The sequence below is a fragment of the Acipenser ruthenus genome, chromosome 51, assembly GCF_902713425.1.
Source record: "Acipenser ruthenus chromosome 51, fAciRut3.2 maternal haplotype, whole genome shotgun sequence".
NCBI lineage: Eukaryota > Metazoa > Chordata > Actinopteri > Acipenseriformes > Acipenseridae > Acipenser > Acipenser ruthenus.
The window spans coordinates 7,051,328-7,077,459 of NC_081239.1; the positions used below are offsets into that span (position 1 = coordinate 7,051,328).

At 40.5% G+C, this 26,132-nt stretch overlaps 1 protein-coding gene across 1 annotated transcript in view; it reads left to right on the forward strand.

Moving 5' to 3' along the window:
* The window catches only part of LOC117419783 (macrophage mannose receptor 1-like), a 54,892-nt gene extending 41,457 nt beyond the window's left edge, over positions 1-13,435 (forward strand). The window contains exons 4-6 of the mRNA XM_059015736.1: positions 7,564-7,652; positions 12,896-13,018; positions 13,250-13,435. Coding sequence (XP_058871719.1) covers positions 7,564-7,652; positions 12,896-13,018; positions 13,250-13,435 — 398 coding nt within the window. The remainder of the gene's footprint in view (positions 1-7,563; positions 7,653-12,895; positions 13,019-13,249) is intronic.
* The last annotated feature ends 12,697 nt before the right edge of the window (positions 13,436-26,132 follow it).

Below are 26,132 nucleotides of genomic sequence, written 5' to 3' on the forward strand. Positions count from 1 at the left end.
CACACACAGACACACACTGACACACACACACAGACACTGACACACACACACACACAGACACACACTGACACACACACACAGACACACACTGACACACACACACACACTGACACACACACACCCACTGACACACACACACACAAATACTCACACACACTCTCAAATACACTATACACACACACACACACACAATGATACATACACACTGACACACACACTGACAAACACACACAGACACACTGATACACACTGACACACACATACACACACACACTGACACACACACACACATACACACACACTGACACACACACTGACACACACTGACACACACACACACATACACACACACTGACACACACACACACATACACACACACACACGGTGTCGCTCAAATATATTTAAACAATAATGTAGAAAGGCAATGATATATTTTTACTCCTGCAAATCCAAACCTCTCAAGCCTTCTCTCATCAACAGCCTCTAAAGGTATGGAGTGCACTAGTTCAGTTTGAATGTGGCTTTGTAATAAATTACTTATTGTTTGATTGTATTAGTATTTATTTATTGTCCTGGTGGAGACAGCAGCATAGACACAGATTCATTGAAATGCATTTGAACAATACACTTGAAACAGGAAACACTAAATCTTCTTGTCGTGTGTTTTCTTTACAGATTCAGACCCTACAAGCCCCCCTTCCACTCCGGTCTCTCAAGGTAAGTGCAGTTTGAAGATGGCAGTCTGTTCAGTGTGATTGACAGCCCACCTCATGTGTCATGTGATCCACTAGAGCTATATCAGCTGTGGGAGAGCTGTGTGCAACTATTCAGCAACAACACTAGGAGAGCAGACGGTTGTCTTTCGGTTTGGAATCCTAATGTATAGAGTTACATTATATTGTCCAGTACAAATAATCTGTCTTCAGGTAACCCTCTTTATACTGTTGAAAACTGCCCTAACATTAGACACTCCTCTAAACATCTAAACACAAGAGTTCATCTCTGAAAATCTACCTCTACACGTCTGCTTCTTGTGTTCTATGTACCAGCACCTCACCTGAGCCCTGCACTTAACTCACATTCAGCGTTCCCTCTAAGCGTAAAATGCGCACATTTTACACAGTAACTGGCAACAACCTTCCACTCAGTTTATTAACTTTTACAAGTTATCAAATATCAGCCTCCCTCGAGACTCCAACATCTCATTTTGAGAGCATTCGTGCAAAGCATTAACATAAGCATGTTTCCGTGTGTCTTGGAGATGATTCTCTGATTTCCCTGTTAAAATGCACATCACATTAGTACAGAGCTCGCTCGGGCTCCAGTGAATCCAGTAGTGCAGGGCGGGTGAAGCAGGAGTCTGGAGATTCTGCCTCTATGGAGAGGGCTGCCCGGTGCTGCTTAGGAACGTCGCAGTTTTGAACTCATCGTATAATTGAAAACGTTTTTGAAGCACAATCTTACTGCATTATTTAGAAGTATAAATAGTCAACATAAATAAACATAAATTAAAATCACAATACTCATACTTTCACGGGTTTTGTTTTATTTCCCTTTTAAAAAACAAACATTTCAGAAATACCATCATATCAAGCATTTAGAAACTGGTAAAAATGTAATGTACAGTACAGTGTAGTGATTGAAGATGACATACCACGTGCATTTGTTTGCAAGTTGAGTTTAGGTGACTTCACTCACGTGTCTCTGCTGAAACAAAATCCTATTATCTCTATGAGGATGGTGGGACACTATTGTTCAAGTTTTGCTGCCATTGATCATGGATGAGTCAATACCATTAAAAGATCATATTGCCAGTCATAAACATGTAGAGAGAACAAGAAAGCAAATAAGACGGCAACAATGGCAAAGCATGCATTCACTATACTGAAAACTGAGGTCTAAGACACTGCATTCACTATACTGAAAACTGAGATCGAAGACACTGCATTCACTATACTGAAAATTGAGATCTAAGACACTGCATTCACTATACTGAAAACTGAGGTCTAAGACACTGCATTCACTATGCTGAAAACTGAGGTCTAAGGCACTGCATTCACTATGCTGAAAACTGAGATTTAAGACACTGCATTCACTAAACTGAAAACTGAGGTCTAAGACACTGCATTCACTATGCTGAAAACTGAGGTCTAAGGCACTGCATTCACTATGCTGAAAACTGAGATTTAAGACACTGCATTCACAATGCTGAAAACTGAGATCTAAGACACTGCATTCACTATACTGAAAACTGAGATCTAAGACACTGCTTTCACTATGCTGAAAACTGAGGTCTAAGACACTGCATTCACTATGCTGAAAACTGAGATCTAAGACACTGCATTCACTATGCTGAAAACTGAGGTCTAAGACACTGCATTCAATATAATGAAAACTGAGGTCTAAGACACTGCATTCATTATACTGAAAACTGAGGTCTAAGACACTGCATTCACTATGCTGAAAACTGAGGTCTAAGACACTGCATTCACTATGCTGAAAACTGAGGTCTAAGGCACTGCATTCACTATACTGAAAACTGAGGTCTAAGACACTGCATTCACTATGCTGAAAACTGAGGTCTAAGGCACTGCATTCACTATGCTGAAAACTGAGATTTAAGACACTGCATTCTCTATGCTGAAAACTGAGATCTAAGACACTGCATTCACTATACTGAAAACTGAGATCTAAGACACTGCTTTCACTATACTGAAAACTGAGGTCTAAGACACTGCATTCACTATACTGAAAACTGAGATCTAAGACACTGCATTCACTATACTGAAAACTGAGGTCTAAGACACTGTATTCACTATGCTGAAAACTGAGGTCTAATACACTGCATTCACTATACTGAAAACTGAGGTCTATGACACTGCATTCACTATACTGAAAACTGAGATCTAAGACACTGCATTCACTATACTGAAAACTGAGATCTAAGACACTGTATTCACTGTGCTGAAAACTGAGGTCTAAGACACTGCATTCACAATGCTGAAAACTGAGATCTAAGACACTGCATTCACTATACTGAAAACTGAGGTCTAAGACACTGCATTCACTATACTGAAAACTGACATCTAAGACACTGCTTTCACTATGCTGAAAACTGAGGTCTAAGACACTGCATTCACTATGCTGAAAACTGAGATCTAAGACACTGCATTCACTATGCTGAAAACTGAGGTCTAAGACACTGCATTCACTATACTGAAAACTGAGGTCTAAGACACTGCTTTCACTATGCTGAAAACTGAGATCTAAGACACTGCATTCACTATGCTGAAAACTGAGGTCTAAGACACTGTATTCACTATACTGAAAACTGAGGTCTAAGACACTGCTTTCACTATGCTGAAAACTGAGATCTAAGACACTGCATTCACTATGCTGAAAACTGAGGTCTAAGACACTGCATTCACTATACTGAAAACTGAGATCTAAGACACTGCTTTCACTATACTGAAAACTGAGGTCTAAGACACTGCTTTCACTATGCTGAAAACTGAGATCTAAGACACTGCATTTACTATGCTGAAAACTGAGGTCTAAGGCACTGCATTCACTATGCTGAAAACTGAGATTTAAGACACTGCATTCTCTATGCTGAAAACTGAGATCTAAGACACTGCATTCACTATACTGAAAACTGAGATCTAAGACACTGCTTTCACTATACTGAAAACTGAGGTCTAAGACACTGCATTCACTATACTGAAAACTGAGATCTAAGACACTGCATTCACTATACTGAAAACTGAGGTCTAAGACACTGTATTCACTATGCTGAAAACTGAGGTCTAATACACTGCATTCACTATACTGAAAACTGAGGTCTATGACACTGCATTCACTATACTGAAAACTGAGATCTAAGACACTGCATTCACTATACTGAAAACTGAGATCTAAGACACTGTATTCACTGTGCTGAAAACTGAGGTCTAAGACACTGCATTCACAATGCTGAAAACTGAGATCTAAGACACTGCATTCACTATACTGAAAACTGAGGTCTAAGACACTGCATTCACTATACTGAAAACTGACATCTAAGACACTGCTTTCACTATGCTGAAAACTGAGGTCTAAGACACTGCATTCACTATGCTGAAAACTGAGATCTAAGACACTGCATTCACTATGCTGAAAACTGAGGTCTAAGACACTGCATTCACTATACTGAAAACTGAGGTCTAAGACACTGCTTTCACTATGCTGAAAACTGAGATCTAAGACACTGCATTCACTATGCTGAAAACTGAGGTCTAAGACACTGCATTCACTATACTGAAAACTGAGATCTAAGACACTGCTTTCACTATACTGAAAACTGAGGTCTAAGACACTGCTTTCACTATACTGAAAACTGAGGTCTAAGACACTCCTTTCACTATGCTGAAAACTGAGATCTAAGACACTGCATTTACTATGCTGAAAACTGAGGTCTAAGGCACTGCATTCACTATGCTGAAAACTGAGATTTAAGACACTGCATTCTCTATGCTGAAAACTGAGATCTAAGACACTGCATTCACTATACTGAAAACTGAGATCTAAGACACTGCTTTCACTATACTGAAAACTGAGGTCTAAGACACTGCATTCACTATACTGAAAACTGAGATCTAAGACACTGCATTCACTATGCTGAAAACTGAGGTCTAAGACACTGTATTCACTATGCTGAAAACTGAGGTCTAAGACACTGCATTCACTATACTGAAAACTGAGGTCTAAGACACTGCATTCACTATACTGAAAACTGAGGTCTAAGACACTGCTTTCACTATGCTGAAAACTGAGATCTAAGACACTGCATTCACTATGCTTAAAACTGACGTCTAAGACACTGCATTCACTATGCTGAAAACTGAGGTCTAAGACACTGCATTCAATATAATGAAAACTGAGGTCTAAGACACTGCATTCATTATACTGAAAACTGAGGTCTAAGACACTGCATTCACTATGCTGAAAACTGAGATCTAAGACACTGTGTTCAAGGCGGCTCTTTCTTGAAGTATGGAAGGAAAATGAATTGCATGTTTAATGATTGTTTACTTTATTTCTTTCTATGCTACCTGTGTTTTAATAAAGCTGTAATTAGCAATATTAAACCAAGGCAGTTTTTTTAAATTAAATTATATTTCAAAATTGTATAATGAAACAAAATGAATACTTTCAAAGGGTTAGTGCGTCGTCGAAGGTTCCTCACTGATAACACTGTGTAACAATTATTTATTTATTTTTGGTTCCTGGGTAGTAAGTGTTATTTCCTAATTGCTTATGCCTCAAAAGTATAGAAAATGGCTATTATTCCCCACAAACTTTGCTTTTGTGACCAGGACAGTGATATTTTGAAAATTACCTATTTTCCAGAACATTCCAGATAGATTCATTGCTGAGTAAACTTGGAGTAACATCTAGAACTTTCCAGTATTATAAATAGTAGTATAAATACAGGGGCCTCAAGCCCACCAGTTCAGTTTAGTTCCAGCTGCCTAAGTGGATACATATCTGCATTTTTGTGAGATGGCATCAAGAGGCTGCAAGCATCCGGCAGACGCATTTTGCTATGTCTGCGGCCAATTTATCAAGACAAGAGCGAAAAAGTACTCCGTGGAAGCATCTGCTAAGATGTGTGAGGCGGCACTGGCCACAGCGGACCGAGTTCTCTGTGGGGAGGAACAACGTCAAGTGGGAGCCACTGGTGGACCCCCAGAAGGTGCTGATGCCACCACTGCACATCAAATTGGTCCTTATGAAACAATTTGTCAGAGCTCTAGATAAGGAGTCGGCAGCCTTCAAGTACCTTCAAGACTTCTTCCCTAAGCTGTCTGAGGCAAAGGTCAAAGCCGGTGTCTTCGTCGGACCACAGATAAAGAAGATCCTGGAGTGCAATGAATTCCCCAAGAAGCTCACTAGTAAGGAGAAAGCGGCTTGGAACAGCTTTGTCGCAGTGGTTCAGGGCTTCCTGGGCAATCACAAGGCCGAAAACTATGTGGAGCTGGTTGAGACTCTGGCGAAGAACTACGGCACAATGGGCTGTAGGATGTCCCTCAAAGTCCATATCCTTGATGCTCATCTTGATAAATTCAAGGAGAACATGGGAGCGTACTCGGAGGAGCAAGGCGAGCGCTTCCACCAGGATATACTGGACTTTGAACGCCGCTACCAAGGACAGTATAACGAGAACATGATGGGAGACTACACAAGGGGGCTGATTCGTGAAAGTGATTTACAGTATAATTGTAAATCTCGAAAAACTACTCACTTCTAAATCTTTTGTAGTCATTTTTGTATTACTTTAGTATAAATACATGTTAATTTGGATTCATATGTTGTTTTTTTCTGACGTTATGTGAACGAAAAGACACAAATTCGCCGTTTTCTCATTGGAAATAGGTAAATTTTCAAATATCACTGTCCTGGTCACAAAAGCAAAGTTTGTGGGGAATAATAGCCATTTTCTATACTTTTGAGGCATAAGCAATTAGGAAATAACACTTACTACCCAGGAACAAAAATTGTGTTACATAGTGTAATTGATCCTTTCTCAGTTATAACGGCACATTTCTCAAAATCTAAAAAGGGAACGCTGCTCCCGTTCTGTGCTGCACATTACAGACTACGTGGGTCTTATTGTTTTAAATGGGGTTTATTTACTTATTCAGCTCAGTGTTTGTACCCCAGTCTGTGAGCAGGGACTCAGAGGCTCAGTCCATCTGATCCTACAGTAGCTGTCTGACCTCCAGAGCAGGGCAGGGTGTAGCCTAGAGATCTGAAGAACCAGAAACCAGCCCGGTCATTAAGAGTGTGAGAGGGAGCAGCTACCCCTCATTGTTATACCCAGGAGAGACGTGTGCTGTGATATACATTCATACTGTCTTTTTATTATATTTATTTGAAAACAATAAACCATGTCATTGTCAGCATTGCCCTGGTGGAGATAGCAGCATAGACACAGTTTCATTGAAATGCATTTGAACAATACACTGGAAACAGGAAACTCTAAATCTTGTTGTTGTGTGTTTTCTTTACAGATTCAGACCCCACAAGCCCCCCTTCCACTCCGGTCTCTCAAGGTATGCAGTGTAATCACTTCAGTGGATTCAGAACCACTGCAGGAATCTGGCTTTGTTATAAACTTTATTTTTTCTCTCTTTCTTGTTACAGAAGCAGAATCCTCGAGCCCCTCTTCCACTCCGGTCTCTCAAGGTAAGTGCAGTTTGAAGATGGCAGTTTGTTCAGTGTGATTGACAGCCCACCTCACGTGTCATGTGATCCACTAGAGCTATATAAGCGAACTCTTCTGTTTGTCTGCACATTACAGACTACGTGGGGTCTTATTGTTTGACATGGGGTTTATTTAATGGCTGTGTGAACTCTTCTGTGCTGCTCGTTACACACTACGTGGGGTCTTATTGTTTTACATGCAAGCTCTGCACTAATGTGACGTGCATTTTAACAGGGAAATCAGAGAATCATCTGCAAGACACATGCAAATATGCTTATGTTAATGGCTGTGTGAACTCTTCTGTTTGTCTGCACAGATAAGATGGCAATAGCAAGGGTCAAACTAAACGTACCCAAAGGAATGAATCTTGAAGACCCCAAAGTGAGTGAAGCCATTTTAGAGCAGGTAGGTGACATTCTCTTTCAGAAATCCAAACTGACACTGCTTCCTGTGTACTGGGCTTCGTGTGACACTGATGAGCTAATCTCACGTTGACTTTGCTTCCCTTTAGTTCCTTCTAGTTTCCTCTCGTTTCCCTGATAGATACACAGAGAGATGTGGTGCTCCTTGATAACACTGTGTTTCTTGTGCTGCTGTTTCAGATTCGGGAGCACCTCTCCAAGAACTTTCCAATGGACGGTGTTAATCTGCGCTGGAGAAAACAAGACGGGAAGATATTCCACAAGGAGGAAGAGGAGGAGGAGGAGGAGGAGGAGGAGGAGGAGGAGAAGTACTTCATGCCGTGAGATACCAGCGCCCACAATGACAAGCGTGGGCTTTCAGAGCAGCACTGGTTTATATTAATCTTACATTGTCTACTGGTTTATATTAAGTTGATGGGGGTGTTTTTTTAATTTTAATGTTAATTTAAATATATATTTAATTATTTACTGGTGCAGCACATATTTATATTAAGGTGATGATGTGTGTTTTAATGTAGTAAATGATTCTAATAGAGGTTACATTAGTTGCTGGTGCAAGTTTCTTTCACCTTGTAAAGAATATATTCAGAGTGGTAACAGAGTAACAGGCCTCTTCCCCATGGCATGGCAGAGCATGGATTTACAGAATGAATGTACAACTTGCAGTGTACTATTAAATCCCATAGAGGGCACCACAAACACATTTACTGAGGGAGGAAGGGAGCAAGCTCCTGTATAATTATACAATCACCTGGAAGGTCTACATTACAAACAACAGCCAGGATACAGGTGTTGAATTGCTTATCAGGAGGACAGGGCTAAGGTAGATGGCAGGTGAAGGACAGTTCTCTTTTTCACATGATCCTCCAGTGCAATGATATGGGCAGCTCTAGCCTGGGTCACTCTGAGCCTCTGTCTGGTAAGTGAGACGAGTTGTCCTAGTGCAGCTCAGTAAGCTGGTCTCTTCCAGTCCAGGTCTGCGTTCCAACCATGGCTGCGTTTCTACCTGGAGGAAAAGCCCTCCAGGACTGGAGCCTGTCGCAATGCAAGTGAAGCTGCAGCATACACTAGCACTGTGGCGCCCCCTATGGTCTTTAAATAGGTCTGCATTATCACACAGAAATATATGTGCAGTCTGCAGGGTGCAATGCAACATGGGGTGAAGTCATTAAGGCTATGAGTAGGGTGGTTTGCTACAGTTTATGATTTAAATGGAAATGTCTTATTTTTTCTGATGATATTTAATTTACATTACTGTAAAAAACATAAAAATAACAGGGTCACTGAAAAAGTTTTATTTCGCATTATAGTGTATGGGGAGCAGAGGGGAGGGGGGCAAATCCATGCATTCATGAAACATGTTCATCTCATGCAAACACATAGAAATCACTCGAGCTGTACCAAAGAAAATATGTGATTCATGTCATTGTATTGTATGAAGCGTTGTGCATGATAATGATGCTCTACTACTCTGTATTTCTGAATGTATTTTTGCTGATTTATTTCAATAAAGTTTCAATCTATGGCATCTTTTTTTATTATTATTACTATTATCACAGAGACTGCAGTCCCCTGACAAGGCTGCTCTATAGCGATGGATCCCTTTCTATACAGTGTGGTTCAGGAGACTGGGTGATGAGCAGCACAGGGGCTGAACAGAGACTGCTCTATAGCGATGGATCCCTTTCTATACAGTGTGGTTCAGGAGACTGGGTGATGGGCAGCACAGGGACTGAACAGAGACTGCTCTATAGCGATGGATCCCTTTCTATACAGTGTGGTTCAGGAGACTGGGTGATGGGCAGCACAGGGGCTGAACAGAGACTGCTCTATAGTGAGGGATCCCTTTCTATACAGTGTGGTTCAGGAGACTGGGTGATGGGCAGCACAGGGGCTGAACAGAGACTGCTCTATAGCGATGGATCCCTTTCTATACAGTGTGGTTCAGGAGACTGGGTGATGGGCAGCACAGGGACTGAACAGAGACTGCTCTATAGCGATGGATCCCTTTCTATACAGTGTGGTTCAGGAGACTGGGTGATGGGCAGCACAGGGGCTGAACAGAGACTGCTCTATAGCGATGGATCCCTTTCTATACAGTGTGGTTCAGGAGACTGGGTTCTGGTTGAATGGATCTATATCAGCTGTTTGTTGTCTACACTCCTAAATGAATCTATTTGCTGTTCACTTTGTAACAGTTCCCAAGTCATAGCTGATCACCAGCTCACCAGCAGTTGCTGACATTGTCTGCAGGTTTAAATAAATAAGCTGGTCTTGAAAGGGTTACAGCATGACTTTATTCAAAGTGCCTCCTGTCATGAAGCAGGCTATGCTACTTTAAGGTCACAGATCTGGTACTGTTATGCATTTTTGCGTTCATTTTGAGTTTTTATCTACTCTGTAGATATGACCTCTCTTAGCCTACTGGGGCCCCAGGGTCAAACAATAGGTCACCATTCCCATCATGACCACTAGGGAGCACTAGGGTGCAATGTCGACCCAGGGGACTTTTTTGACCTGAAAAAAAAAACAAGGACCAAATGTCACAAATGGAGATAAGGCTTTGAACAATAAATTGCAGGTCCAACAATAGGCACATTGGAACTGCAGTTTAATATTACATTTAATAGAATCACTTTTAAGTTCTAACTTTAGGAAATAATGAACAATATGTTAAATTCTTGCTCTCAATTGTAATAACAATTAATACATTTATGTTTCATGGTCATGATGATTATTATTATTACTGTTAATGAAGATTGCATTATAAATAGGGCTTCTGATATTCGTTTTAACTAATAAAAACTGATAAAACACCTCCATCCAAATTATATATATATATATATATATATATATATATATATATATATATATATATATATATATAGTGAGCGTGTGGGTGCACAGACGACGCAGACAGTTGTTTCCAATATAATCCAAGTTTGTTTATTAAACTTCACAAAGGGGAAAAAAATAAACTTGCTCGCTTACTTGACAAAAGAAAATACAATCCTGGTTGCGAGATGAGATATAAAGAAAATAAACAGTTCAAACAGGATTTGTAGAACAAAACAAACCAACAACAATGTAAACTAACTGGACAGTTAACCGCGTCCAGTTGAAGTAATTGGTTCCTGGGTTTTACCAGGTCATTTGCTGGCTTCAGCCTGTCCCCCAGCATGTGAAAACCAGCAGCGTCTCTTTCCACTTTGCTGTATTTCCCTTCCACCAGCGTCGGTCCAGGAATGAAGATTTCAGTCGCAAAGGCAGTTTTAGCTTCTCTTTTGTATTCCCGTTCAGTACTGGTTGTAGATAAGCTCACACTGCCCACTGGTTGGAAGCCACCCTTGACTGGCTGTAAAGGTTTTCTTTTAAAGGTGCTGGATCATCTTGGAATTGGACGGTTACAGGCTACAGGTGCAGGCCAATTAAGGCTAATGAGAATTAATCATGGTCCAACCTTGATCCCCTACCTAACCACACCTGCAGCTGTCATTGACGTCATGGCAGGCAAGTACGCTGACCACAGGTCTACCATTGTGTTATCTTCAACACCTATTGGCTCGTTCCTAGCCCGCCATGATCGTTCAGGATAAGAGTCATGTTCAAACAGATGGAGACAGTGAGTTCTGAACTGTTGGAAGACACTTTAATATTCAGGGCAGCCTGATTGAAATAGGTTCCCATCTCCATTATGACTTTTTTAAACAAACGGAACCACTTTAGATGGAAAATACTCACTCCGACCACGTCAACCCTTTTGATATTTGCACGGGGGATATGTTAATTAGGTTCCCACTTCATTTGTATAACATTCCTCATTCTGTCGGAATTGGGGTTCCCTTTCAATTCGAAGACGACCACCAAAGACATTACATATGGGATATGCCTGCTCATTAGATAGGTATCGCTGAGCTCTCTATACCAGAGCTGCCGATAGGCCCCTTCCTGGGATGATGCACTCGATCCCACCCACCAAACTGCCATCCAAAGGAAGCCATTTCTCTTTTTCCTTCTCAAGACGGTACGGTAAGACCTCTGTGATGAGCTGAGCGTATTGATAGAAAAGATCTTCTCGAGTCGAATCGAGTCGATTGTATTTCACTTGCATTCGTGCTGAAAGCTGGCTTGCCGCTTTCCCAGACCAAGTCTTTTTTGCCTTTCTGTCTTTCAGCAGCCTCCTCGCTTGCGTGGTAGGCCTCTCTTTGTATCTGTCCGTCATGTGTGAGCGACTGCCTGTGCAGTCATCCGTGAGTGGTTGTCTATTCTTCTGGAGAGTACACAGTTCCTCCACGGGGCTAGGCCTTGCCGCATCCCCGCTGTCGAGTAGACCCTGCCGGCTGTGTAGGCCCGCCCACTTCGGTTAATCGGGCCTTGTAAACAAATAGTGTTTTGCTGTCTGCTTCAGCACGCCCAGCAGGGGCTTCGGCCTTGTATCCCCCTGGTATAAGCTACGTTCTGACCAGTGTGTTGACCATGCGTTTAGGGTAGGCACATTGTGTAGCGGCCTCCCGGTGCTTCGGTACCGTGGCGCACGCATAGCCCTTGATACTCAGGTATCTCGGTGCACAACTGCTCAGTGCATACGGCACACAGTACCCAGTGCGTCAGCGTCAGTGCACAGTCACAGCGCTGCACGGTCCTCAGTGCGTAGGGTGCTTGGTACCCACTGCCACAACGCTAGTGCTTGGTGGGCACGGGCTCTGCACGCGGTGCACGGTGCACACGGTGCTTGGTACTACACTACTGCATGGACATATGGTGTGGCACGGTACGTGGTGCACAGTGCGCAGTGCTAGGTGTGAGGTACCCTCTGCTACAGCGCTAGTAGGTGAGCGCATGGCATTCACACTTATTAGTGCTCGAGTGCAGTGCAAGTGGTAGCATCTGTGAGGCTTTCCAGCCCCGGGTGAAAGAAGCTCGTTTGGGGAGGGCCATGAGGATGAGCTCCATGTCCTCTATGGCTGGACCGTCGGCAGCTCTTGGAGCCCCAGAGCTCCTCCTCCATGACCTGTCCCAGGACCCCCTGCTAGACATCCCCGATGCGCAGGCTGCCCGCAGTCGCTCCCCATCACCACAATCGAGAAGGGTGAAACGTTCCAAGCAGGCAAGGGACATTATGGATTTCAAGGCCCAGATGGCCCAGGTCTTAGAGCTCTTGGCTAAACAGGCACCAGCTGCCCAGGCCCCGTTGCAGCCCCAATTGCCATACCCCCCCCCTCCCAGCCAATGCAAGAGGAGGACATGCTCTTCATAGCGGCCTCTGGGGAGGGGGCCTCCTTCTCCTCTGACATGCAGGTGGGTGAGACTCATGCTGAGGAAGAACCTTGCTTCGAGGTGGCCTCGGAAGTCAGTGCACCCCCATTGTCCAGCTCAGTTTCAGCTCTTATGGGATGCGCTGCAGCTTTCTTGCAGGTCCCCTGGACGCCACCAGCGAAACCGTGCCGGTCCGTATTCTGGACGCAGGCGATGGCTCCTCGCCCTCAGCAGTTCCCAGCCTTCCCAGACTTCATGGAGGAGGTACACTTCTCCTGGGATCATCCAGCCTCAAGTCCTAGTGTGCTGAAACATGCCGCACAGCTTGCCTCCTTGGAGGGCGCGGATAAGCTTGGCCTGGCAGGGTTCCCCCCGGTAGACTCCACCATCGTGGCCGTGGTTAAGGCCCCGTCGGTAGGTGGATTGGCGAGGGACTCGATGTGGCCGAACACTCAGTGTAGGGTGACGAACCACCATATACAGCAGGGCACAGGCAACTCAGCTGTCTAACACAGTGAGTGTGCTTACTGCTTACTTGGACACTGCTGCAGATCTTCGGTCTCCAAGGGCAAGCTCTTGGCCGGAGCCTGGCTAGCTTGATCGTGGCTCATAGACAGCTGTGGCTGTCACAAACCAGAGTTCCTGATGTGGATAAGACCGCGCTGCTTGATGCGCCTATATCCACAGGACATATATTTGGGCCAGCCGTGGAGGAGATCCTACAGAAATCCCACCGGGTACACAAGGCGTCCCAGCAGATGGCTGTGTTGCTCCCTCCCCGCGCCTCTGCCTGGGGCAGGTGGAGCCGCTGGCGAGCTTCTCAGACGCGGACTGTCACCAGAACAGTTCCAGTCCCCACGGCTCTGCTGGGTGAACCAAGGCATCGCCTACAGGCCTGCACATCAGCAGCAAACAACCGGGCCCAACCGGCAGGCAGAGGGAATGCAGGACGTGGCCAGCCCACACACCAGCGTCACAGGAGGCGTTTTCAGAGCCAGCGCCCTAAACAGCCACCCCAAACTGCCCCGCCTCAGCCTAAAAAAAATAATAATAATAGCCTAACATACTGAAATTCAGCTGGCTGCATAAAATATGCACTCAAACCCTATTAAAAAAATAAAGAAAAAAAAGTTACTGATAACAAACCCTTCACAAAACAGAGTATGAACAGCTGCATGTCAGTAGAATATTTAAATTAAATACAGTGCTGTATGAAGATGCTATTTACGTCATAACTGGAAGTAGACCACAGGGTCCACTTGGATTAAACTGAAAGAACCTGAATCAGGATAAAAACTATTTATTTATTTTATTTTTTAACAGATCCATATTCTAATAGCGCTCCTTCGGGTTCAAATGCTTAAATAAGTTCAACATTTGTACTCAATTGTAATATTTATACTATAGGCTGCATTTATGTCTCATGTTCATCACACTGTATATGCGGTATGCTGTATGGAGTATTATATATGTTTCACTAATAGATGATAACTAGCATGTTTTTGCAGTAGAAAATTTTGCACACAAAAACAAAGCTGGTCTCATTACTGGATTGCTGTAGTGTATAATAAAGTCATGTGCATAATGACAGATGTTTTCATAAATAAGCCAGTTGACACATTTCAGTAGCTGATCTCACATTTTTATGTCCCTGACCCTGGGTGAAAAACAAAAAAAATATGTTGGGATGCGGTGTGTTACTTGGATCTCTTAGAACAGTCCTGTTTCACCTGCGTTATACCAGGCTGGCTGCCTTTTTCTGTGTGGTCTCCACTTCATGGGTTGCTGTACAACATATTTTCTTCGATGTGTGTAGGACTTTAGAAATTTATACTGTAGTAGATTCAAGTAAAACAAACAAAGAAACTATGGAAATTCATTAACAAAAACTTTGTTAAAATAACGTTAAGGTTGCAGTTCAAAGTGTCAGGAAATGGGATGTTAAGGCACGGAACCTTAACTCACCCCTATGATGCCGATGCATCGCATCAGATATGATGTCATACATGACATCAGTAATGACATCAGCAATGACTAATCACATGATAAATGCTCCACCAAGACTGCCCAGAAGGACATTACCAAAATAATAAACCTTTGGAGAGTTTCTGTGATGTCATCATACACTAGGAAACCTTTAGTTTACAGTCACAGAACCTGTAACTCACTGAAGTACATCTTTTATTTTTTTTATAGTACCTCGATATTAGTATATGTTAAAAAAAAGACAATATAAAGGTGTCTTTGCTTAGGTCAGAGGTCAAATCTAATCGTCTAGAGCAGGGGTGGGCAATTCCCGTCCTGGAGGGTCGGTGTCCCTCCTGGCTTTTGTTCCAACTTTGCCCTAAATTACTTAATTGGACCAATTATTACCAATTATTGGTCTAATTAAGTAATTTAGAACACAGTTGGAACAAAAGCCAGGAGGGACACCGACCCTCCAGGACCGGAATTGCCCACCCCTGCTCTAGAGGAATATGTCTTTTGTTTTTGTCATTAAATTTAACATGAATATTCACATAACTAATCACATAACAAATGCTCCACCCAGATGGACATTACACTGGAAAAAAAATTCTCTGTGCTGGACTGTAGCTATCATGCTTCTTGGCGTACGTGCCAACGTAGACACAATCATAGACAAAACAAGAACACTTTCATTGAGCTCACTGTCACTCGGGTCACTCTTTGCACTATTGTCTATAGATGTGATATAGGTGTTGCATAATTACTACTGTTACTTCCAATGCAAAACTAGGCACACTTGCCACTATGCAATATGGCATTGCCACATATCTATCCAAGACCATTGGTTTACCAAATGCAGTTGAATATGTATCTCACTCAGTAAAAGGATTTTTTTTTTTCTGGAACAGTGCCATGGAGAATGAAGACCACACTCTGCGTCTTTGTCTTGTTATTGTCATATGAGTTCCTAAGAACAGCTGACAGCACAATATTCTCCATACCAATAAACACACCCAGGTACTGCAGGATGTAGCAGGACAGGGGGGGCCTGCAATATAAAAATGTTTTGTTTTATGGGGCAGCAGTGTGGAGTAGTGGTTAGGGCTCTGGACTCCTGACCGGAGGGTTGTGGGTTCAATCCCCGGTGGGGACACTGCTGCTGTACCCTTGAGCAAGGTACTTTACCTAGATTGCTCCAGTAAAAACCCAACTGTAAAATGGGTAATTGTATGTAAAAATAATGTGATATCTTGTAACAATTGTAAGTTGCCCTGGATAAGGGCGTCTGCTAAGAAATAAATAATAATAATGTCATGGACAGAGCTAAAGCCTCCCTGCCAAGGTAATTGCTTTTGTTTAATTTAATTGTTTTATTGTTTTGTTTAATTATCACCTGCACCTGGCAATTATTGAAAATTCGAGCCAGGTGCAGGATATAAAAGGGAAGCAGTCAGCCTGCTCGAGGCTGCTGCTGTTTAGTGAAGAGCCTGATGGAAAGTCGTAAAGGTCTGTTTAAAACCTACATTTTTTTTTTACAAAATAGTATTAAAGTGTTTTGGTGTTATATTTCAGGTACACAGCTTAGCTGTCCTGCATGTTAGACAGGAACCTGCATGTGTGTAGTGAGAGCTCAATGAGAGCAGGGGTTTTGTTTGTTTGTTTTGTGTTTCGAATAAATGTTTTTATCTCTGGGTCACGAACCCAAAAGTACGGCCAACTTGGTCACTATATATATATATATATATATATATATATATATAATAATATATATATATATATAATAATATAGTGGTACAGAAAGTCCTGTCACAGTAATGTATGCTGATGCTACTGGTCTGAACTGTAGCTACAGCAGCTCACTGACACTTCCTGTTGAAAAAAAGTGTTAACTGAGCACAGGAAGAGAGCACATGAGCGCTTGATTTATTTATCAGCTTTAGCAACATGTGTCACATTCTATTTAAGAAATATACACTGAATTTGATATTTGCTTCACAGGCCACACAATGTGGGGAGGGGGAGTTAAACAAACATTCAGCACTGCTGGGAGGTGAAATACAAACTTTACATTAGTAATGGCTCATTCACACAAGAGGAAAGCACCGTTTTCTATGATTAAAGTATTTATTTCATTACCCAGTGATTGTGGGTCTCCTGTGTTATTTATGGCTTTCTGAGAGCTGAATGTAAAATCCTACTAATATACTTTGTATTGCTAGTTAATAATGTTGATTGCAACAGCTGCCCTCCATGAACGTTTTTATGGAGTAAAAGATTGTTCTGACCCTTTTCAGTCTGTTTGATATTCGTGAAACTGCTCTGTGTATCTTTATTTTATTTTACAAGTAGACTTTTTTTATTAGCAACAGGATCAATGAGTGATCCTGCAGCCTCCTCAATCCTGACCTGTCTCTCAGCCCTGCTGATCTGAACTCTTTCTGTCTTTTCAGATCAATGGGTGATCCTGCAGACTCCTCAATCCTGACCCGTCTCTCAGCCCTGCTGATCAGATGGACTGGTGATCCTGTCTTTTTGTGTGCTGTGCTTTTTTGCCCTGTTGAAAATGCACTATTCAGCCCTCAACCTCCGGGATTTAAAATATAGTTCAGTACTGTACATATATTGTTAAAGATAAAGGGGTATCATAGATTTTATTGGACTCGTATAAACAATTTTACAGTTTTAAAGCAATTATCTGAACAATTAATGAACAATCCGTGGTCCCTATTAGTTCAGTTAATAGAGATTTTACCTGGTTCATATTCACATTTCTATCTTGAAGTGCAGTTGTGGTGACACTTGGTGAGGGTGTTCTTTAGTGTATTGAGAGAACCAGAACCTGGGAATATGAAGAGATGTCTGTCTGTTACATTCACATTGTGCACATTCATAAGAATTTAAGAACATAAGAAATTTTACAAACGAGAGGAGGCCATTCAGCCCATCTTGCTTGTTTTGGTTGTTAGTAGCTTATTGATCCCAGAATCTCATCAACCAGCTCCTGGAAGGATGCCAGGGTGTCGGCTTCAACAACGTTACTGGGGTGTTGCTTCCAGACTCAGTGGATGTAGGTCCTCGTGGGGCTTTCTCATGACACTGATGACTTGTCTTGATTTTACATCCATGGTTGGGGAGGTATGTTACTAATATTGTATTTAAATGATTTATTTTTGTGCATCTCCATTTATTCACAGAGCAGGTGCAATCCGAGCATCCTGAAATGAAAAGGTCTGTCTTTGGCAGAGTTTTTGTTATAGTGTGTGATGGTGAATACTTTAGCTGAAATGTTTGTCCAGCTGAAGGGCCCTGTTCACAAAGCTTTATCTTGAGCTTGTAACTCATGAGATGAAGTTCTGCATGTGAGACACTTTTCTGCAGTGCTGTTAAAGAACCCCACTGAAGTATTGAATTCATCATCTAAAGCTGTGCAAGTTCAATCTTTCTGAATCCTCTGAGTTGCAACATCTCTTGTCCAGGGATGTCCTGCCCTGTTCACAGGGATTGAAGATCTTAACATTAACATCTCCTCTAAATAATAATCTAAAGTGTCAGTTTAATGTGTTGCCATCACTTCCTGTGCACCCTGCTGTGTGCTCATCCTCCAGCACTTCCTCTCACTCAACCACAGCCCCTGAAGCCCTACACTGCACTGAATTAAATAAAATAACAGACAGATTTATACTGACTTTTTAGAAATCCATAAGGATATGTTGACTATAGAATTCTAGTCTTTTACACTAGAAATGTGTAAAGAATATATTGCCTATATATTTATTTATTGCATTTATTACATTTCTGTAGAGCTTTTCATACAAAAGTATCACAAAGCACTGTACAGTACATAGCAGAAAAAAGAACAAACCACAATGCATTTGTATAGCATGTCACACACACAACTGACACAATCAGACCATTTAAATAACAGTATACTGGTACACATAATAATAATACAAAAACAGCCATTTTAAAGTTACATTAAAACCCACTAGGATAAGAAAGCCATTTTCTAAAAGTGAGTTTTTAGTTTTGACTTGAATATATGTTTCATATTGCAACAAAATCATTCAACTGATAATTATATGCTGATATATTTAGATCTCTGGATATGAGTAGCCTACAGTACATAAGACAGCTTTACATACACAAAGCTCACAAGCTAGTGCTTGGAGGTGTGGGCTCTATTGACAAGATGAGTCAATATAAGTATCAGTGGAGGCTCCTGCCTCCTCAATTTCACATGAACAAAAGTATATATATATAGCATTATAATATAACAATGTTCAATAAAACAAAAACAAAAATATTGTCTAAAATGCAAGAAAAAATTACACTTTAACCAAAACCCTAGATTCAACATTCCTATATTACCAGCAGCACTGGGTTCTCAGAGCAGGCAAGACTCTGTTATAAACTCCTATCTCCTGTAACCACCACACAGTACAGTACTAGCAATGGCAGATCCCTGTTTTTAATTGGAGGATCAACTCAAACCCTCCCGCCCCCTGCTGAAACACTGCTGTCGGCCTACTATGAGTGAGATTTTAAGAAGTGATCAGAAAAAAAAGAAATCCATGATAAGTGTAGGAACATTTGAAAAACACTGTATATTTAAACACAGCTGTTTTATCATCTTTAGCCCTTGGTGCTTGTTGTGTGCAGACATTTTTAAAGGTAGAGCACAGTGTTCAAGCAATTGGGCTTAAAAAAATAAATACAGTATGTAAGTTTCACTTGATCTGTTTTGTGTTTTGGTGTTTATGTTTTGATGTCTAAAAAGTGCATTTCATTATAATGGCAAAAGTTCACCTTGAAACCATGGCGATGAATACATTACTATGAAACTCTGACGCATGCACATATCTTAAGTAATGCAAAATTCAACATTATAATTGCTCAATATGACAAGTTACTTGCTGCTTACATGGAAATAAGGATCCATATTTACTAAGATGACAGAATGACCTGATTTCATGCATTTTCTTTACTGTGCTAGAAGAAATGGGCAGATTGATGAACAACAGGCTTGTAGTCGTGTCTCTTCTGACTTAGAAGTCACCAGTCTCCACTGGTACAGAACTGTATATAATTATTTTGATGGTCATTTATTTACGTTTAGTAAATTAAGTCGAGAGGATGTGCTTGATTTTTGTCTGCCCTTCTCCTGCCTTAACAACTTTATTTAGAAAATATATTTTGCAAAGTATGTTAGCAGGGTGCAATTTGATGGACGGACGGATGGACCCTGGCTCTGATCTTTCAGTTTTTATCCCCGGCAGAGAAATTAGATTTTGTACTGACAATGTCTTTCTGCTGGAAAATGTCATTTATACAGATCATTTACAAACATTTTGCATATATTATGGCAATTCTGTGTAGGTACATACAGTACAACATCACTGTGGTGAATGTTGTTTGTAGCATTATAAACGCACGTTGTTATTGCCTTTGTGACAGGGTAGCGTCACGGCCCAAGCTGTTACCGGCAGGAAGAGACCCAGAGACAGAAAGCTGCAGTTTAAGTGCTGGTGCGCACGCTTATTAACAAACACAGGAACAAAGAAAAAGGCACAAGGGCCAAAACAAAAGATTAAACAAAACAATCACATGTGGCCACTCCCCAATTAGCATCAATTACCTAATGGTGGAATGGCCACACCTGTGATTGCTGGAGGGACAGATTTAACCCCATCCCTGCCAACCTTACATTCCCACACACAGAGCACAAAGAAGTGTGTGTACAGAAGTGTTTCAATCCCCTCATTTGAACAGTGGTTTCATCAGACCAGTTCTTGAGTAAAGTGTTTTTGTTTTCCAGCAGCCAGTTGGTTAATAGAAGTTTTAGCTTCTTGCATGTAAATGAAGTTGTTTGATGCTCAGTGTAAAAATAAATACTCCCCGAAATGAGATCACGTGACTATGTTTTGTCAGACAACAGAATCAGACATATTAGGAATCCGTTTGTGGTCATTTAATAAATAGGCGTAGAGGGAGGAACCTGTATGTTTACAACTTCAAAACTGTGAAGTGCCTACATTGAGCTCATCTTTTTGAAAGTGCCTCCAGACAGAATGCAGGCTTGTGAAGTCGCTGCACTGATATGTAAGTATTATTGCTGGTGCTTTATTAAACATGCTGCTGATTATCCATCTGGTTTGGGGACAGTTAGAGTCAAAGATTCTGGTTTTGATGACTTGATCGTAATTCAAAATATATATTTTTAGCTGTTGTCTTGTGGAAATGTCATGGTAAAAGAAGAGTGTGCAAGCCAGGTAGATGAAATAGAGTATTGTGAAACATGCTGTATGCATGGTGAAGCAGGGAAGCACATGATAAAGGACAGGGGAGCGAGGAACCTTTTTTCATGGTAGTTTCATGGTAAAAGTGTAGTTAAGTGTTGAAAAAGCTAGTCAATGTATGGTGAATCAAATGAAAGCAGGGGCATCATTTCAGAACAATTCTGGGGGGGTGAAGCAATGTTGTGTCAACATTAAAAGTAGGTAAAGGCTTTAACACTAACTGAATTACTGTACTGCCAGCTTCCAATATAGTTAACTAAACATTTCAGTTGCAAACCGTCACTACTGCTACATTAAACAAATAGTGGTACAACATCATCTCTTTAAAATTGTTTTAGAGTAGCAGCTTGGGACATTAGACTACTCTTATTTCAGATCATTGAAAAAAAGGAAAAGAAAGTCCTGTATTGCATGGGCTTTACAAAAAAAGCCAGGGGTAACAACTCAGTTTAACTACTTAATTTAAAGCGTCCATCCGAATACATCTCACCAGATTTGATATATACTTACAACCTCGAGTTAAGTTTGATACATTTCACCTGCTTTCCACAAAGAATGACACTTTCAGCATGATTTTCAAAAGGGGCAAAACAAGAACGAGGTTGCAAAATGATTTTCAAAGCCTGATTAATGGAACCACATCACTTGATTTGTATTTTTAAAGCATCAACAAGTGAATTCACGACTCGTTTCATCTAAACCCTTTGAAAGCCAGATACTTAGTGACCCAAATCAGCTTTTAGAAATCACTTTCTAACCTAGTTCTTATTTTTCCCCTTTTGAAAATCATGCTGTTTGTATCAAATATAAACCAATGAACATGAACTGCTAAATAAGCACCACAATTCTGTGAATGTCAAAAGTATAAATCTGTAGCAAAGTTTTAAATAGCATGTTTACCCCGATAATCATGAATAAAATAAAATAAAAGAGGGTGGTGCCTCGCTTTCATCAAGGCAAATGTGTGTCAACACCAGCCTGCATATATACGAAAATATGTTAGAAAAATAAATTCATAGATTTTCATTTATAGCATTGCCTAATCATTTTTTCCCATATAAATGCATATTTAAACAATGTAACATTTTAAAACAGTAATTAGCATCATGAATGAATATAAACAGGCAGTAATTGGTCCAGTTTACAATGAGATAACGTGCGTTTTGTCAGCATCGTTTTTATTCTTAAAATAAATTATAAAAAATTTGCAATGCAAGTATTTGTAAAGCACGGCACTAATTTATAACAAGTGTGCCACCTTAAATATTATTTTCAGCCAATCCAAACCGAAAACGCACAGCACGGCTCTACACATGAGGCTAAATCTAGTTTCAAATCTATGGTACCTTTTCTTTAGAGCAGGTATAAATAATTGTACGTGGGCATCAGCAATATTAATAGTTTCTTAAGTGAATCCCTCCTTGTTGTCTCGCTGTGTTTAATTCTTCTGTTTTCCACCTGCTGTGATAAACATGTCCGACATTTCCCGTTGACTCATCATGATCTCAATAATATTATATTCTTATAGAAATAATAGACTGCAGTGTAATTCTGTGTTGTCGATATAATCACTGGACAATGATGAACTATCAATAGAAAATGAATGAATGTCGCCTTGCAACCGTGGCTGACTTCATTCTGGATCCGGGTTAGATTAGAAAATAACGATGTTTGAAAAATGCATTTTATTCATTTGTGACGAAAACTTCGACCATCTTAATAGTGATTATATTGTGTGTCTGGGGGAGGGGGGGCAGCTGCCCACCCTGCCCTATAGCAAATGACGGCCCTGAATGAAAGTATTGCACATGCATGATACAATATGGTAGAAGTATGGCCAAACATGGAAGCATCATTAAAGATTAATAAAAAAAATGTGTGCAGAAGGATTGTAAGACAACTAAATTGATTTCCACCTATAATCAAATATAGGAACCTGGAAACTTGTAAATAGTGGTACAGAAAGTCCTCTCACAGTAATGTATGCTGATGCTGCTGAGGCCCTTTGAACTGGTCTGAACTGCAGCTACAGCAGCTCACTGACACTTCCTGTTGAAAGTGTTAAAGCAAACTAATGCTTCACTTATTCAGGGTGTGCATTTCTTTCTTTCTTTCTTTCTTTAACATATTTTTGGAAATGAGATGTTAAAAGAACTTTAGCAGTTCTAAAGCTCTGGACACAAGTTTTCATCACCTAGAATTTTAGAATTGAGACATAATACAAAATAAAAAAAAAAAACCTGTATGAACATAATTTAGATATTTTATTTAACGTCATGTAATAAAAGAAGCTACACAATTAAATTGCAAAAGTTAACTGGAGACATGTAGAGTAGTATTTCATGTTAAATTTCCAAATGTCACATTTTTCTGTCAGTTTTTGGTTAAGAATATGTAATAATACAAAGTGGTATGTAATTTAATATGCTAACTTCACATTATTCAGCAGGTTTCTTGTGACTTTATGAAGCAGAATCAGTTCATTCTATAGGGGGATGCAGAACTTTTGGCCAGAGCTGTAGGTGGTAAAATAAAAACTTTAAAGTTGCAATGGCAGTTCCCAGAAGGGAAAGAACCTTTTTCTACAATCAAAGTATTTTTTAAATGTCATTACCCAGTGATTGCAAGTCTCCTGTGTTCATAGCTTTCTGAAAGCTGAATGTAAAATCTGACTAAATTAGTTTTATAATATTGATTGCAAACATTGACCCTCCATGAACATTTATAGAGTAAAAGATTTTGCTTGTTTGATATTCATGGAACTGTTCTAGACTGCTGTGTATATTTTTATTTCATTTTACGAGTAGACAGCAGTTTTTCTTTTAATATATTATGGTTTTAGGTAAAACCGGGGTCATATTTTAAGTGACTCTGCAGCAGCAGCAGTTGTTGATGCATAGTTCACCTCCTAGTCTCTGTAACTCGCTTTGGATAAAAGCATCTGCTAAATGACTAATAATAATAATAATAATAATAATAATAATAATAATAATAATAATAATAATAATAATAATAGCAGCTGTGTTTTATGTAATAAGAAATCAGTTAGAATTATATTGTTAAAATCATTCTGAGGTTTAAAGAAGGGGGGCTGGTGATTCATTGTGATCATGCTATAATATAATATGTGGGTGCGTGCTAGGGTGGAGCCCTGGAGCCAGAGCGGAGCGTGACAGTTTCCTGAGCTGAGCTCCGGAGCCAGAGTGGAGCTGGAGCTGGGGATGCTGGAGCCGGAGCTGGGTCACTGCAGCACTCCGGAGGCACTTCCTGCCTTTCACATTTAAAATTTTTTCCGTTCAAACATTTGAATGGACAAAAGAAATAAGTTTATAAAATAACTAAATGTAAATACAGAAGTACTTTCATGTAGATAATATTTCTGTTGATATAAGGAGTCATCCAGAATGATCAACTAGAACCATGTATTCCGGTATCTGAAGCCATTACCTTTTATAAAAACCAGTGCAGGCATATAGAGGGTCCTCATAATCACACAGTAAGAGGAAGGGAGTGAAAGATTATAGTGAAATGCAATCCAAAGCATACAAAGGAAGCTAGGATTGAATAATAAAGTAAAAGCTTGGTGAAGATTGGTACAAAATCAAGGCAGTTATCCTGTTCACAATGTCATGTGTGACAGACACACTGTGAAATGAAATGTATATTATAGTAGTAATATAGTAAGACATACTGTACTTTATAGAACACTGATTCTATCCATGTAACATATATTTATTATACTGCTGGAACAAACATGGTTTATTCAAACGGTATTAAAGTCATTATATGTAACGCTATTAAAGTTGAAAAATATCCCAGAAGAAAGAAAGGCCTGACTTTACCCTTGTGATTTAACTACAAAACAAAGGATGCCATACAGTAGGTGCGGTTAAAAAAAAGTGTGCATTTCAGGTAAAAACAAAGGAGACAACGCATCGTTTTTTAATAATCCCTGCCATTGCAACTTCACATGCGTGTAGAGATCACTGTTTGGCAGCTAGTGTTGCATGTGCAGCCTAATCTGGACATGTTTTTCTTGACAGTCAGAAGTAAATAGGGGACCAGGAGTTGCTGTGTTGATCTTCTGTTTTTTATATACCGTATATAGAAATCCCACACAGTGCTGTTTTTCTTGCTAATTTATAAACTGTTGCAGCTTCTGGCAAGGTGGTAACTCGGTGCAAGGCACAGCAGCTTGTGATGCGTATTCCTCATTTCTGACTGACAGACATTTTTTCCCCTTCAGTTTTTTTTTCTGGATATTAGCACTCAATTATTATACATATTTTTTCCTCATTGAAATGTATTTTACTGTACAGTTAATTGCATTGCATAATATTATTACACCAAGACTGAGAAAATGTACCATAAAAAAGGAGCGTCAGCTACTTTATGAATTAATTACAATAAATGTACATTTTACACAGTATTATTTACGACATACACACACAAAACCTGCTCTTCATGTGCAGGGCAGGAGGGGTTAAACGGTTTCAAATACCATGGGGTTAGAGCTTGCTGTAGGATGTAGTAGCTGAGGATGTGGTCAGTGGTTGAAAAACATGCTCAGCGTGGGAGGGAGGAAGCTCTGCAGTGTGGGTCCAGTCCTGTGGTCTGCTATCTTTTAATGTGTTGTTTTTCACAGGTCTGTGTCAATGCTTGTAAATTAAATGGACATGTTACAATTTCTGATACTGCTAGAAAATGTTCTACTGTATTTATTGATCTATAACAAAAACACTGTCAGTGTAAAAAAACAAGTTAGAAAAACACAACAGCCGTTTAAAGGGGTGATATCAAACACAAAAGAACAAGTTAGGAGAAGCAATTGGGGCAACCTGGTCAAGCATCAAGCAAATAGGCACACTTGGAAAGGTGCTGGGGCCCAAGATTCACACAATTCTTGCTTCTAACTTGGCGCCTTTTTTTGATCACTCCACTTG